Raw genomic sequence first — 17,409 nt, forward strand, 5'->3', positions numbered from 1 at the left:
TAATAGTATCATTAAGCATAATTATGTTTTACATGGATGTGAAATAACAACCGAAATCATTTTCATATATAATATTTGCTTTTGGCAGCAGTTCGTGTCAAGTTACCACTGTTTCCATAAAGGTGAATTTCCTCAGTACGAGAATACAGTTAAATTGGTCTGGCTTCAACAACTCAATTAAGGTTCTATAAAATTTGGTTTGTAAAAACAATTAATGATAGCATATTTATCAGTATATAGCTACATAAAACGAGTACTAAGAATATTGATCCGGTTCTCGTGCTTCTTATTAATTTACTTTAATCCTTTCGCACATAAAAAGTCAATACTCTTCCACGTACGACCTCTTTCCCTTTTTGTGGTTTAATCTGAAGTTAAAATGCCTCTTTCATATAGTGAAGGACATACAGTAGGAATCACAAGAAGTCCTTGGTATGTTTCGAGCAAATTACTTACTCCATTTGTTTCAGGTTTGGATCGCTGCACAAAGGGATAGTGCCAAAACTATAGCAAGTAATGACGTTCTCGCTTGTGGATTCAGTCTCTGAGCTTAGTGATAACCATTGTGTTTATAAATTGAAATGATTTAATTGTTACACTTATGGACATATATGCTTCATTGATGAAATTTAGAATATAGTTTAGCCTAGAGATGTAGAATAGCCGATATTCGGGAACGAATCTTTATATATATATACCTGTATTAGCAGAATACCAGTTTTCCTGAGGAAAAACAAGGTTAATGGAAAATATTTTAAAGCTATATACAACATTTTTCTAATTTCAAATACTTGTCAATGCAAGTTCAATTTCGCTGAAATTACATACAAAAGTGCTCACTAAATTGCTCTAAGTAACTTCTCACTGCGTTAGGACTGAGTCAAGTCTTTTTCGCGCCTTTGGGAACAGTCGAATCAGTCAAATCAATAGATATTATTAGACAAATTTTTAGTCAATTCCCATATCCTGAAATATATATATTTTAAAGGCACCTCTTTTGTCAAAGTTATGTTGTAAAATTGCTTTCTTACACCTGAAATCGGAAAATTTTCTACGTTTTGTGGAAATTTACTTAAAATTTGTATCCCTGAAACTGAGTTTTCCAGAAATCAGCCTTAATTATTTTCCGACTTGATACTAACCAAGTTGTCTTCTTGTATACGATATTCATCTTGTTTATATCAAAATTTATAATATATAAATTTCACGATTGTAAGGTGAACGCTTTAAAAGAAATTCGTAATAATAATAATAATGTAACATTTTTCAATAAACCTATGTACGCCTCCAAGTGCAATTACTCAAATCTCTGTCTTAGAGAATTTTAACGTGCTAGACCAAAAATAGGTTTATCTCTATTATGTATCGTCTTAGATCTTGAATTTCAAAAATTTCTATCTTATCCACAGTCCAAAGTCTGAAAAGATCATTTTAGAAAATTTCAGTTACCTACGCCCAACTGTTTCGGAGATCTGATTAAACCGTAAAGAAATTCAAGTCCGCCTTACCCACTTAGATCCATTTTCCGTAAATCTCTATCCTATCCTCAGCCTAACATTCAATGAGCAAATTTGTTCAAAATTTCAAGTTCTACACTCAAGATTCCCAAAGAACTAGTAAAAGTCCAAGAAATTGAAGTCCCGCCTTTGACCTCTAGGAGCAGTATTTCGTTCCGTTTCTTTCCATGCGACCGAAGAAAGTTCTATTTGCAGCCTAGAATGTAAGGAGAACATTTATGTAAAATTTCAAGGTTCTACGCTTATAGGTTTGGAGATATGGAGAAGATATATTTATAAATCAAGCCTCTCTACCTCCCTATTTCCCTTCGAAAACTCCCGACTTTTCTATACTTAAAGCTCAAGGAAAATATTTGTACGAAATTTCAAGTTTCTATAACTAATAGTTTCAGAGATGTGGGGAACAACTATATATATATATATATATATATATATATATATATATATATATATATATATATATATATATATTAGAGCCTCATTGTTCCTTCTTAGGGGCCTCACTTCGCAAAACATTGTTTTGCCCATTGTTTAAATTGCAAGGAGAATATTTATACAAAGTTTAAAGGTTCGCCTAATAGTTTAGGAAACCTGTCTTACGGGTCATGTCCCAAAAAGATCCATCTACAACTTAAACTACAAAAAGAAGATTTATACAAAATTTCAAGGTTGTACGCCTAATAGTTTGAAGGATCTGACGAACAGCAAAATTTTTTCAAGAAACCCCCGTAGGAGCATTAAAAACTGATCTTATTTACTGCTTGAAATGCAAGAACATTTGTACAGAATTTTAAAATTCGACACCTAATAGTTTTGGAGGTCAGACGAACAGCAAAAGTTAATTCAAACCCTGGTATCTTGCTTTAGTTGCTGCACTTCGAGAAATCTTGTCTTATTTGTAGCCTGGAGTGCAGGGAGAACGTTTATATAAAATTTCAAGATTCTACTCCTAATAGTTTCGGAGATCTGGCGGGCGGCAAGTAAAATATTCAAGATCTGTTGTGCTCTCCAGGGACCACATTTCAAAAAAACAAAAAAAAAAGAAAGAAAGAAAGATAAAAGAATGAAACAAAAAAAGAAAGAAAGAAAGAAAGAATAATTCCACCTTATTAGCAACTTAAATTGCAAGAAGAACATTTATACAATATTTCAAGGTTGATACATAATAGTTTCTGAGACCTTACAAATTATACGTTATAATTCAAGATATTACTTACCTCTTTAAAATTTTTGTCTCCGTTACTAGACAATAGTATTAGATAATAAATCTTACTGAAAGTAAAGCAAGTAGTACAACTCCTTCTCCTTAGAATGTATCACACTAGTTATAGCTATGATCTATTTCCATTTGGAGAGTAATAACAAAACACACATAGAACAGAGAGTTTCAATTTGAATTATGTGACGTTTCCTTGACACTAAGAAGTTTCATTTATTAAATGGCAATCATTATATTATACATATTGTCGATTATCTAAGAGATACAATTATTAACTGTTAACATTAAGATAATAAACGAATTTGCTTTCTACTCACCTGCAATGCAAGTGTAAATGGATACTGTAAGATTAACCAAACCCAAGTATATTCTTCAGCTTTGTAGTAAACTGTTGTCCATCCATTGTTCACAAAATAGAAACTGTTGATGGAATTAACAAAGGATCCTAAAAATAGGTTTACTGTCCCCAATTTAATAGCTTCCCTTTGAAGTTCACGCGAAAGCCATTTGTCAGGTTGACATTTCCATTTTTCTGGCTTATCCCTCTGATTTACGTAATAATACCACTGGAATTAAATAATACATAAGTAACAATTCAGTAATATTATTTTAGAAGTATCATTATACTATCAATCAATTTTCAACATAATAAATAGTCTATAGAAGGATGCATCAATTTATAAGATCGGCACTCATGAGTTCGAAACTCACGCACACTTGACCTCATCCACACGAAGTGATTATGAAGTTGAATGAGTGCGAGTTCCAAATCATGATGTGAGCTTGATGTCGAAAGGATGTTGAGCGTGCGGTCGAGTGAGTGTGATGTCGAGATGATCTGAGCGCGAAGTTGAGAAAAAGGTCCATAAAATGCGTCATGTGGAGTATTGTACTATATGGGGCAGAAACATGGACATTACACAAGAGTGATGAAAAACGACTGGCAGCTTTCGAAATGTGAGTGTGGAAAAGAATTGAGAGAATTAGCTGGGTTGAGCGGAAAACTAATAAGAGAGTGTTAGAAATGGTGGAGGAGAAAAGAACAATTTTAGATGTTATTGAAAAGAACAGAAATTGGTTGGGACATTGGCTAAGAAGGAACTATCATGATTGACATGCGAAAAGGCATGGTGGTACGAAAGAGAGGGAGGGAGTGAAGGATGCTACAGTTGATGGAAGGTAGCAACGCAGAGAAATTGTTTGTGAAGACGAGAAGATAAGCTGAAGACCTTGGAGCATGAGTTTCTCAGTTGTGGAAAGTGACCTATCAATAATGGCAGAACAACTAGATGATGATATTTTATATGTTCTAATTACATAACTAGCATGACTGCAGAACATAATATGTTTAATGAGATATAGCATAATATTAACACTAAGTCTTAAATTTTAATTTCTGATTAATTAAAATATTGTTTAAATATAAGTCATATGTTAGTTAATATATCACATGGAGTTGACAAAATAACATGTTTGAGGTAAATTATTATGTGTACTTTTTGATTTGCTAGAAACAATTATTACTTTGTTTGTTTACTGTATATATATCAAAATGCAGTGTTAAGGGTCTTCACTACAGCGAAATTGAACTACCGCTAATTTTAGAGTTTTTCTATAATATCTTCATAACTAATAAAAATATTCGAAAAGCAGAAACGTAGTGAACTAGACATTACGATTTTGTTTGTGATACCTTTACGACAGTTCACCTATCTGCTTTTGGTATGCCGCTATTTACTGAACCCGCAAAAAATGCTAAATCTATCTACAGTTGAAAATCGAAAGCAAGTAGATGAGCTGTGACAACGGTATCACATGCAAAATCGTATTGTCTAATTTACTACGTTCCTGCTTTTGGAATATTTTTATTTCTTTTGGAGATATTACAGAAAAACTAAAATTAGCGGTAGTTTAATTTCGTTGTAGTGACGACCCTTAACTGAAAGATCTTTGTATTTTCCTAACGTGATACACATGCTTTTTACCACATTTTATTTGTAAACATCAAGCTAAAAGTACATAATAGACTTCTAATCTCTGATTTACATCAAAGGCTCTAAAATATGTGGAAACATTTCCTCCTCAATTAGAATAACTTAACAACTATAAAATATATGGAGTAAATTTACAAATCTATGTGATAGACTTATAAAATACGAATCAAGAAGTGTTAATAAATTGTAAATATTTCGGTGAACTTTGTATTCTGCTAACTTTACATTGTTAAAAAAATGAATCTAAACTAACGTGAATAAATCCTCCAATGCAGAAATAGATTCCTAAAGAGAATGCAGCTGTTGTGAGAAAGTAATACAGCCATTCCCAGAAGTCGTTGTTATCCGGACCAAATATTTCAGTAATAAAACTGAACTTTTTGCCTCCTACTAAGCCAAAGCCAATTCCTTTCATCGCAAGAACTATTAGTAATATCCATTCCCCTATAAGAAAACAAAAGAAATTTTAAATTAATTGACTTTCATATATATTGTTCTACTCGCTAAGATTTTTAGTGCAAAAATAAAATTAACTTACAGCTCATAAAGTACTAATATTTGATAGATTTGTGCAGTCATTATATTTGGTCACTTTAGAAAGGTTTCCAATTTTATGATGATTTTAAAATAAGTGCTTGTTTCTCATTCATATATATCCTCAATTACTCATCATACTCCAGTTTAAACTATGGGTACAATATGTTCCCTAAAATACACTAGGGATTGGAAAATTCAACAAGTAAAGACCATGATATATATAAATTTAAAATACAAACTTGTTTTAAAAAGGTATTAAATAGTTTTGAAGACCTATTCCGACCAATATATTTATATTTATGGTACATAGCTCATTGTATCCCACTTTTAGAACATCACTAAAACAATATTTTGCCTTGTTTCTTAGCGTCAAATTTTGACACTACTATGTTTATGCATTATTGTATAAGTTGAATTGCGTAGGAACCACACTGTGAGAATCGAAATATTATATTTCATGATAAGGTTATTTCTTACGCTTGTTATTATATTATGAAGAAACATTTCGAAGAGAATACTGTAACATAGTTGCTCAGCATTAATTAATGTGTCAATTTCAATTCGACTGAATATATTCCTGACTAAAAGGTTGACTATTTTCGTAGTTATCTTAGTTAACCACAAATTTTGAAAATTTTCTGTTGGTTGACAACTCTCTGACTTCATAAAATATGGAAATATAGTTCGTAAGATAAATATGTTTCTGATGAAAGCGAAAACAGGCTTGGAAAGTTCGGGTACAAACACAGATAATAAATATTTTCAGTAGTGGCTTGAGAGATTCTCTCAATAACACAAATTGAGGAATGCCTAATCATCTCTACTACTAGCTAGGAGAGTAATAGTAAATGTAAGGGTAATCGAGATCAATGGTTTTCAACTTTTTTCAATTGTCAATACACTTTACTGAACAACAAGACATTGCGACATACTTGTTTGATTTTTTATTATTCGTAGTATAAGTTATCAAGTGTAAGCCTATCAGTTTCTATAAAGTAGTCATTCTATGTAGTAGGCCTACTGAGCATCGTCGCTGCCACTGGAGGCGTTAACTGGTCCCGAAATTAATATTAATTAATTACTAAATACTTCATAATTTTTAATTTCTAAAATTTCGCGACACATTCTCTGAGTCTGCGCGACACCTAGTGTGTCACGACACACCAGTTGAGAACAACTTGTCTAGATTATTGAATTATTTTATATTTACATTTATAGTTGTAGAGTGGATGCAGCACTCCTAAATCATTCAGGCTTTTCATCTGTGTATATAACCAACTGTTAACAATTCCCTATCGATTGATTTTTAACTTCAAGCGAAGGTACTGTACAGGCATTGTCCTGAGAAAGTATGAATGTAAATGTTTATTATGTGTATTCATGAAATGGATCAAAATACAAGGACTTTATAATGTACGAATCACTTTTTTTTAAAAAATATTTGTATCTTTAAAACTGTATACGATACCGATCAAGAACATATTGGTACATTGTGAAAAGTTTATATTATCAATCCGTTGTGTAACAACAGAAGGAAGATAAAGTTCTCTAACGTTAATTATGCTTCATTTTTCACATTGGCATACACATTTCCTTACAGAAAGTGATCTACAATCTCAGAATTAACGGTGAAAATAGAACAGGTGCTGATCATATAATATTCAACTAAAATTGTAAGCCAATAGCATTTCGTGAGCTGTAACGTAAATGAGTTTAAAATTTGCACTCGCAGAAATCCTTGAATTTTGTACTACTATAGAAAAAACATTAACTTGTAACAGAATTTGAAAATTGCTTTTTAAAGATAACATAATGACTAATGAAAGGTAAAGCAAATAATTGAACGGCTAATAAGTAAGTACTTAGCGTAAAAATTCACTCAATTTGTGTAGCTCGAAAATTTATTTTGTTTCAAGACAGACAAGTTCCTAATCGTACGCATTATTATCAGTAAAAACAGTTGTAACATCTCGTAAAGAGAACAGAATGTAATACGAAATTTATAAAATATGGATTTTATATCTAACACATATATTGCCAGAAATGTGCTTACCTCATCTATTTCTTTTTTTACTATGATTCACTATATAGAAGTACTTTCACCACTGGTCGTTTATTATTAACTTAAAATTGTATACCTAATGTGCAGCACTCAGTTTAGTTTCACATTAACGTGGCCATCTTGTCCAATCACGCTGGTTACGAGATTTATCTACACAGCATCGTGGAACCGTCTACGAGGTTTCAAGATAAAGGTTAACGCTCAGTTTTGCATCACGCAGTTTCGTTGAGGGTAAGTTATCTATCATAATCTCAATGTTACATGTCGTATAACGAGTTAGTTGTGAATATTGAATTTCAAATTACCCAAAATGTATTTATTAGTTCAATATTTCTCAAACGGCCTAGTACTTTTTGATTTTGATAATTGAACTAGAAGCTTGTTTCTCTTTGTTAACTTAATATTATATAGAATTCAAGTTCTTCATTCTTCATAAAGTATTAAGTAAAACAAACTATATATATAATGTGTGTGTGTGTTTACAAGGAGAAGCTGTGTATATATTTTTTCAACATGAGCTCTCCCAGAACCCTTATACTCATCTTCAATTAGTAACTTTGACTCGCTGTACTAGTTTTCAAATCTACATGCATTCCAAGATAAATGAATAATATAATTTTTAGTTTCTTTAAGTATTCCCCTTACTGTTTCATCATTGTAATCTCGTTCGCCTACTTTACCTTGCTCCGGTTAAAACGTAGAATTGAAATGTAGCATTTCATTTTTTCTTTTCCTTCTAGACATATAAAGTGAATGATATAGTAGTTTTAAGATCTTGTAACTTCTGCTTTCCTTTCCAAATGTTCCTGTGCAGTTTTTCCTGTTTTCTGCATACGTTTCTGATTACTTCATTGTTCACTGAATTCTTTCAAATTGTAATGGTTGACATACAATATTAAAATATTTTAACTTCGCTTTTAAAATTTCTCTTACTACTTCATCATGAGCAATTTTAGTATAATATAGGAGCACTATAACAAATTTATTATTTTCTTATCACTATTCCACTGAAAAATTTTGATTTTCGACGATATCATGCTTTTAAAAACGCAATTGTACTTCTTTTTCGTTTGCGTGAATTTGGAAAACCGAATAAAGTTGTATACACATATGAGCGCATTCAGTTGTAAAATGTGTCTTAATGATGCAATCATAGAATTCTAGCATAATTTGCATAAATATGCAGTGTCAGAAGTATAAAGAACTTTAAGAATATTTTCGTATTTTTTCTATTGTATCAGGAGAATCAAAAGAATATAGTTGAGCAGTAAGATTTTGGCATATTGCTTGTGGATATAGTTTGATTAACGCAATTTCGAATGTCTTGATTTCACTTTTATATACTTTTTGATTAGAAAATTTCTGATCGTTTTTCTTTCAATATATCATAGTTGTACCAAACTTTGGAAGAGATTCCTAATCTCATTGCATTTTCTTGTGATCACAAGAAAAGCCAGAGAAAATTGCTACTGCAACACAATAAAACACAAAATTTGAGACAATTTTTCCTTTATATTATAACATGCTCTATTGCAGGTGTGTACGAACAGAACAGGTAGCGGAGCAATCACAGAACCTCACTCTCATTGAGGGTCATACGAGCCAATGTAAAACATTTTTACAAGAATTGAATAGTCATATTCAATGGAGAAACACGTTTTTTGTTATAACGGTAACCAAATCATTTACTTACTTTTAAAAATCTTGTTTATTTACCATTTTAGTTGGAAACTTGACCCTTCATGTTCTGAGCTAGTCAGTCTATGTCCGAAAGTACACTAGATGTTCCAACGCGGAGGATATTTTCAAGGTGAACATCATTACCCAAGAAAATTTTCCAGTTCAGTTTAAGAGATTATTTAAGAAATAAATTTTGAATACTGGTCAGGCGGACCGGATGAAAGGGTTCAGTGGGCCGGGACAGAGATGGGGACCGTTGTTGCACATGGTTGCTCTATTGGTTTCTTTCCTATACCCTGGCCGGTGAACGATGATTTCTGACAGCTTTGTACATGGCCACGGCGAGCGAGCAGAAGACAGTAGGTCAACCAACCTTAGGCTCGGAACCTGTCGCGTCTCCATGGCAACCACCACACATTGCCAAAACTTTCACTCACCCCTCTCACCCTCAACGAGGAAGCAGACGATCCTCCCCTTGCGCGAGAAGCAAATGGCAACAGCGCACTCCTCAGTCGTCCTCGCGAGTTGAGCTGTCAGAAATCATCGTTCGCCGGCCAGGGTATAGTTGGTAAATTTTATACTGATTCTATGATGACACACTAAATGTATAATTGTGTAAACTTCATATCTCAAAGTGAAATGTTATCCTTACGTATGCATTAGAAAAGATTATAGATTGCATGAACTTGAAGAATTGGTGTTTCTTGTTATTCACTATCATTACTGACAGCAAAACTGATAGCAGTTATATATTTTCTCATATTTGAGTATAAATTAGATTTTAAAATTCATAGTTTTTCAATGATTTACAACTGATTATTATACAACATTCATTTGGCGTATGTTCGAAGTACGCAGTATGTTGTATAAATGACCAACATTAGAATAACGTAACAATTGTTTAAAATACTGTATAGAGCTTGAATATTTGTATTGCAGTAACTGAGAGGAAGATTCATTAGGTAATTTACTATGCGTAATTCTGCATTTAGTATATCTACATATACCATATCGAAGTCTTAGTATTTTGTATAATTCAATGTTGAAACCTATACAAAAATAATTATTAAATTAAAAGTTAATTTAACCAGAATATTTTCCCTAATACTATTTAAAAGATTTATTTGGTAAATATCTTTAATCTCGTTAATATGATACACTTTTAACCAGTGTATAACAGTTTCCGTATATCGGATTAATTAACTTGCAAACATACATATATCATTTTAATGTATCAGTACCCAGTAGACGTTGGGTACATCAAAAAATGCTGCACTTTTTGATTGGAATATGCCACTTTCTGTGATCATAGTTTATGTCAAAATTTGAGCCGAAGCTCCACTTCGAAGATCCGTGTAGAACACCAAAATGGCGGCCATGAGTGACGATATTGCCTTTTTTAAAATGGCTGTTGCTTAACACTACTCATCCGAATTTAATCATTAGTACCGCATTCTTTTAACAATGGAACAGTTCTTCAACTGCATAATTGCACATATCAGTTTGCGTATGAGAAAAGGGAAATTTGGGGTAAATAGGAAAATTTCTCAAGAAAAATACCTTTTTAAGTTTGGGAACGCCTAGAGCGATCCCAGATAAGAGTACACTGAGAAAAAAATGTAGATGCGTACTTAAAACGATAGGTTACATGCGTAATTCCTGTAGTTTTTGGATTTAACGTACAGACGTATAACTGAAAACGCATGTTTTATAATACTTTCTGTATAAGTGTTCCATCTATACGTACTTTCCGTATGAAACAATGTAGGCGATCAGGATCTCACATACAAATGGACGTATATAACATATAGCTGACGAAGGTAACATAAATATATACATGTGATATACGGAAAACTGTTAGATGTCAGACATCCTGTAACGGCATGATGTAACATCTAAGGGCAGTGCAAATGTAGCATACGGATAACGTATGCTCCGTACTGATTTCTATAGTAAGCACGAGGATACCGTATATTTCTACAATATACCGCTGTCCGGAGAACGGATTTTTCTCTGTGTACGCAATCACATTGTATCTGGAAAATACATTTATTTATTGGTAATGTTTTTGCCAAATATGATTTTGATATCTTAAATATACTGATGTGGGAAAAATATTTCCCAATCCTATTTGATATTAGAAAACATATATATAAATAGGGAAAATTACGATCTAAAATTCCTTGAGCGGGTACAGTACATTCAAATTTTTTGATTTGTATGCCATTTTCTTTAGAATGATGCAATCTTTCAATGCAATATTCTTTATGTCCCGAGAAATAATGGAAAGGGAAAATTTTGGGAAAAGCGCGAAATTTCTCTGAAAAATTATATTTTTTGAACAAGTTTGGATCTTCTTAGTTCTGGTGAGGTTCTGCCCCAGGTGAAAATACGCAACCCTAATATACTGCAAAATATGCGCCAAAATATTGTTAATGCTTTCTGCAAACACCATTTCGATATCTCATTTAGTGACGTCGTAAAAAAATCGAAAGTTCTATTAAGAGGGAACTTTTCTGTCCTTACACATTCAACTCTATACCTTATGAGGGGCGCGGTGGCTCAGTGGTAGAGCGTTCACCTCTGGTGCTTGGGGTTCCTCGTTCGATCCCAGCTCGCGCCGTGTGGACTTTGTGGTGAACAAACACCGCACTCGTGGGTTTTCTCGGGGTTCTCCCTTTCCTCCCACTTTCTTCATTCCACCATTTCATATATTTCCCATCATCATCATCTCCTTTAGCATAACAGGCATAAATGTGGGACGTAAAACTTAAAGATTTCATTTCATTTCTATACCTTCTGGGTTCTGCACATTTTTCAAAACCAGAATTTTGTCACTTACAAATTTCATTGATATGTAACTTTTTTTATTATTTCTTAATATCTCCCTTTCCCCACGTGTAAAGAAATACTCGTGTTTATAAACAGCAGTGATTTTAATTACTTTTAGAAGAAATACTTCATTAATGTGATAAATGTTTACAGACAACTGAAAGATTAACTGCCTCTGCACAGCTCTCATGATTCTTGATTATCTTCTTTCAACGTTTCATTATAATTATTGTCTCTGTCTTTTATGCAAAAGCAGCGTGCATGGAACTTTGGCTTTTGAACAAGAGCATCGTGCCATACATCCAGAGCAACCGCATTTAGCGAATACTCTATAGGTTTCCATAATAGGGAGAAGAAAAGACCAGACGAGTGTCCACTCCCCATCAACAATGGTTCATCCCCAACCTTTGTTCTTCCCTGGACACGCACGACCCTAATTCACCTGCCTGGAATGCTGAACGAAGGCAAGACAATATTGCCTTAGTACCTTTTTTATTGGGGGAAGACTTTGTGGAATTCGACTTTCTGAAGTAAAAAGAAACTTTCCACGGTGATTAACTAAGAAATCTGCGTCTTTGTAGTACAGTAAAACAGTGAACTTCTCCAGAACTTGAAAAGTCTCTTCAAAAATAGACTGCCGTGGTAGAGAGATTGCTTGAAAGGCTGCAGTAGCTTCAGAGAATGATTTCCACACTTTACAGGCAGTCTGTTTCCCTTTCGTTATTAACAAGGATGTTACTTCTGTTCCAGTAAATGCATGAAAGCCCCTCAATGCAAGAACTGTATGTTCTCCCATAATTTAAAAGATATCATTAATGATCATGAATCTGACATTTTGGAAAGCCACATGTCCTGAAGTCCAGCAGTTTTAAGAGTGTGAAAAAAAGATATGGCCAAAACTACTACATCATTATCTATTGTGCAAAATGGTAATTTTTGGCTCCATGATTAACACTGTCTTTAGCGTGGAGGAGAATCCTGCCATCACCATTCTCCTGTAGCCTGCATTGTATTCCAGCAATTGAAGTTTCATCCGGCAGAGAAGAACAAATAATGCATCCATTTCAGTATTGATACAAACTCAATGAAAATTTAAAAATGTATGTTTTCCAAGTTACTTGAAGAGCTATGTCTTATTCTGATCACACCAGAGGAAATCATTCCAAGTTTTTAGTAGCATATTTCCTTCTGCTACTTGGCGACGAAAACCAACACCTCTCACATGTTACTTCAGGCAAAGTTTTGAGTATGTGTCCCGCGAAATGTGTATTTTAAGTAGCTGAGATTTCTGACATAATCGCAGAACACCATTTGATGGAAATGAAGAAAAGCTCTACACCATCTACTTCAAAAAGTTGCAGTCAACAAAGTCTTCCCCCAACAAAAGACGCACTAAGGCAATATTGCCTTCGTTCAGCATACCAGACAGGTGAAGTTTGGGGTCATGCATGCTCAGGGAAGAACAAAGGATGGGGACTCCAAAACCACAAGGATGGGGATGGACCATTGTTGATGGGGAGTGGACACTCGTCTGGTATTCTCTTCTCCCTATTATGGAAGCCTAAAGAGAATTCATTAAATGCGGTTGCTCTGAATGTGTGGCACGATGCTCTTGTTCAAAAGCCAAAGGTCCATGCACGCTGCTTTTGCATAAAAGACAGTGGTGGTAGACAACGTAACAATAATTACAATGAAAGGTTGAAACAAGATAATCAAGAATCATGAGAGCTGTACAGAAGCAGTTAATATTTCAGTTGTTTATAAACATTTATCACATTAATGAAGTATTTCTTCTAGAAATAATTAAAATCACTGCTGTTTACAAACACGAGTCTTTCTTTACACGTAGGAAAAAAGGAGATATTAAGAAATAATAAAACAGTTACATATCAATGAAATTTGTAAGTGACAAAATTCTGGTTTTGAAAAATGTGCAGAACCCATAAAGCCTACAACTGAATGTGTAAGAACAGAAAAGTTCTTTCATAACAAGAACTTTCGATATTTTTTACGACGTCACTAAATAAGATATCGGAATGGTGTTTGCACAAAGCATTCACAATATTCTGCCGTATTTTTGTGGTATGTTTGGGTTGCGTACTTTCATCTCGAGCCGTTCTAAGAACATCTAAATCGAACAATTAGTAGATAAGATACAAAAGAATTTAGTGAACGTCTTAAATGACCTGAATAACCCCATAAGATTTACCTCTCGATAAATTCAGGGGCATAAACTTCCCTTTTTTCGTACATAATGGGCTCATGGACAATATTGCATTTGAAACATTTCACCATTCTAAAGAGAATGACATACCAACCACAAAGTTTGGAATGTTAAATTTCTGTCCAGAAATTTTATATCATAATTTTCTCTACTTGTATATATGATCTACTTGCAAACAGAATTGGGAAATATTTTCTCACGATGTCAGTAACTAATCGGAATGGTGTTTGCAGGAAGCATTAACAATACTTCGGCGCATATTTTGCGGTATATTAGGGTTGCGTACTTTCAGCTTGGATCGCTCTAAAAGGATCCAAACTTCTACACACATAATAATAATTTTTCAAAGAAACTTCGCGCTTTTCCCAAAATTTCCCCATTCCCGTACTTTATCGGGACAAAAACAATATTGCATTTGAAAGATTGCATCATTCTGAAGAGAATGGCATACGAATCAAAAAATTTGAATGCACTAAACTCGCTCAACGAATTTTAGTTCGCAATGTTCCCTATTGATATATATTTTACAATTTCAAATAGGATTGGGAAATATTTTTCTCACATCACTATATTTAAGATATCAAAATCATATTTGGCAAAAACATTGCCAATAAATAAATGTACTTTCCAGGGTACAATGTGATTGCGTAATCTTACCTAGGGTCGCTTTAGGGGTCCCCAAACTTCGAAAAAGGTATATTTTTCCTGAGAAATTTCCCTATTTACCCCAAATTTCCTTTTTTCCATGCATCATACGGATATGTGCGATTATGCTTTTGAAAGACTGTTTTATTGTTAAAATAATGCGGTACTAATGATTAAATTCGGATGAGTAGTATTGAAGCAACAGCTATTTTTTTTTTTAAAGTCAATACCATTGCTTATGGCTGTCATCTTGAATGAATTTTGGTGTTCTACACGGATTTCGAAGTGGATCTTCCGCTCAAATTTTACATTTTGACATAAACCATGACCACAGAAAGTGGCATATTCCAATCAAAAAGTGCAGCATTTTGGCTTTTCCAGCCCTGTACCCAACGTGCTATCAATATAATTTATATTGATTCATTATGTCACTTTTTTCTTACAAGGTACATTCGCGAAGTGTCCCCTCGGGATTCATGTAAAACTGATTTAAATGCAAAGTTCTCCATGGCTCAATGTGTATTGTACTAATTTTAGCGGCCCATATGGGTAATTTGCATATTTATAAGCCTTCATATACCCGGAATTCAATCATACACTACTATATCGCTCGGTCACAAAATTGCTTTGCTTCTTTAGATGTAACTGAACATGAATGTGGGCATATGCAAAACAAATTGGATCAAGTACTGCTTCTCTGACACGTGTTATCCACACCGGCCGCCATCTTGGATCCGCCATATTGGATTCAACTTTTGTTTTTTCAAATAGGAATAGGTGCATGTGATACATCAAATTCATATAAAATTTTCTCGGAAATTCATTGGTGTAGTAAATTTTACGGTAGCTTGTACCGTTTGCGAGTTATTACATGTTAAATCCCTCTAGGCAGTTCACGAAAAGACATTGCAGAGTAGTATCAGTTACGATTACGTTTTTGATGTTGACAAATCAAAACAATTTCTAACTGGAAAAGTACTGTAGGTATAAACAACCTCTCTACAACATTGGTGTCATAATCTTACAACATTTGTGTGAATGATTGTTATTACTTCCATGTTATACTATAACAAGGAAGTATTGTATTACGAACAAAATACCTAATGGAAATCTAGATACGACTAGATTTTGGTGAAGATCTACCATATCTTATTTACGTACGTTCAGAAAACATTTCGTCAATAATAAATCACGTAAAAGATCACATATACACACGGGGCGCTGCACTTTTAAATGGTTGAATTTATGAAGTGTCTCACATTTAACATGCAATATCTTGCAAATGGTACAAGCTACCGTAAAACTCACTACACTAATGAATTTCCGAGAAAATTTTGTATGAATTTAATGTATCGCATGCACCTATTCCCATTTGAAAAACCGAAAGTTTAATCCAATATGGCTGATCCAAGATGGCGGCCGGTGTGGATAACACATGTCAGAGAAATAGTACTTGATCCAATTTGTTTTCCATATGCTCACATTCATGTTCAGTTACATCTAAAGAAACTAAAAGCAATTTTGTGACCGAGCGATATAGTAGTGTATGATTGAATTCCGGGTATATGAAGGCTTATAAATATGCAAATTACCCATATGGGCCGCTAAAATTAGTACAATACACATTGAGACATGGAGAACTTTGCATTTAAATCAGTTTTACATGAATCCCGAGGGGACACTTCGCGAATGTACCTTGTTAGAATAATCAAGATCAGTACATGGTTCAGATATATTTATATCCATATAAATAAAAATATCTTTTGTTGAGTCCTTTATCGCAAACAAATCTAATAAATGCAGAGTTTTATGACTTTTAGCATAATAATTGGACCGAAAAAAAGTTTTTATTATTATAGGACTTTGGTGATTCATATGTAATGTTCGCAATAAGTCTCCATCAGTGTAGAACGAATTTCAATGAAAAAAGGCACACATCTTATTAATGCCACAATGAAAATTTTCTGATGGGAATTGCTTTAATAATTTTAAAAAAAGGTGTTTATTTACATTTAGTTTTAAATCAGCTAGCGATTGGTCAAATTTTGAACGTAGCTTAAGAAAATCTGTTCAAATGTAAATTAATTAGACCAGAAACATCGTCTACCTCATATTTTGACATAATGATAATATCAGTAATAAACGAAACAAAATGAACTGGTACAAAATCCTACCGTGATAAATGGTACTAGAATGATATGTACAAGTTGAGCAAAGTCATGCATGTTCTTTAAGAGGAAACAATCTAAAAATTTTTACAAAGCAATCCTTATATACCGGAGAGGAATAAACCGAACATTTTGAAAATTTGGAAAATATTTTTTAAAAAAACTACAATTTTCTTCGTACGAAATCAGTATGGATGATAAAGCCAGTGGGAGTAAAGGAGGAGAGCGCGTAAAACATTGTCCGTAGCAACACTGCACTAGGGCTCTAATACGACATATATATATGCTAGCAAACATATTAGCAATATCAATTTTGTGGTCCATGTAAATGCGTCAAAAACTAGTTGTGAAGTAAGTCCTTTTGTCAAATAGTGGTCAGATTCAGAAGTGATGCAGACCTACACACATAAATTACGCGTTAACCAACACAGAACATTTTTTTTCTAAATTACAAGTATTCATGTGAAATACGAAATGTGAAATATTATATACGATCGCTGCTTTGGCGAACATAATGGCAAGTACCACTTC

At 33.5% G+C, this 17,409-nt stretch overlaps 1 protein-coding gene across 2 annotated transcripts in view; it reads right to left on the minus strand.

Moving 5' to 3' along the window:
- Nucleotides 1-17,409, minus strand: part of LOC145686378 (uncharacterized) — an 85,842-nt gene that overhangs the window by 59,685 nt on the left and 8,748 nt on the right. The window contains exons 1-3 of one of the 2 annotated variants that reach the window (XM_081759648.1): nt 7,321-7,457; nt 4,984-5,174; nt 3,054-3,302 (exon numbers count right to left, since the gene is read on the minus strand). In XM_081759648.1, the coding sequence (XP_081615774.1) occupies nt 3,054-3,302; nt 4,984-5,145 (411 nt within the window). In that variant the 5' untranslated portion in view covers nt 5,146-5,174; nt 7,321-7,457. Of the gene's footprint in view, nt 1-3,053; nt 3,303-4,983; nt 5,175-7,320; nt 7,458-17,409 lie in introns of those variants that run through there. The other variant, XM_081759647.1, reaches the window with a different exon arrangement.

The sequence above is a fragment of the Thermobia domestica genome, chromosome 5 (assembly GCF_964235325.1).
Source record: "Thermobia domestica chromosome 5, izTheDome1.hap1.1, whole genome shotgun sequence".
Taxonomy (NCBI): domain Eukaryota; kingdom Metazoa; phylum Arthropoda; class Insecta; order Zygentoma; family Lepismatidae; genus Thermobia; species Thermobia domestica.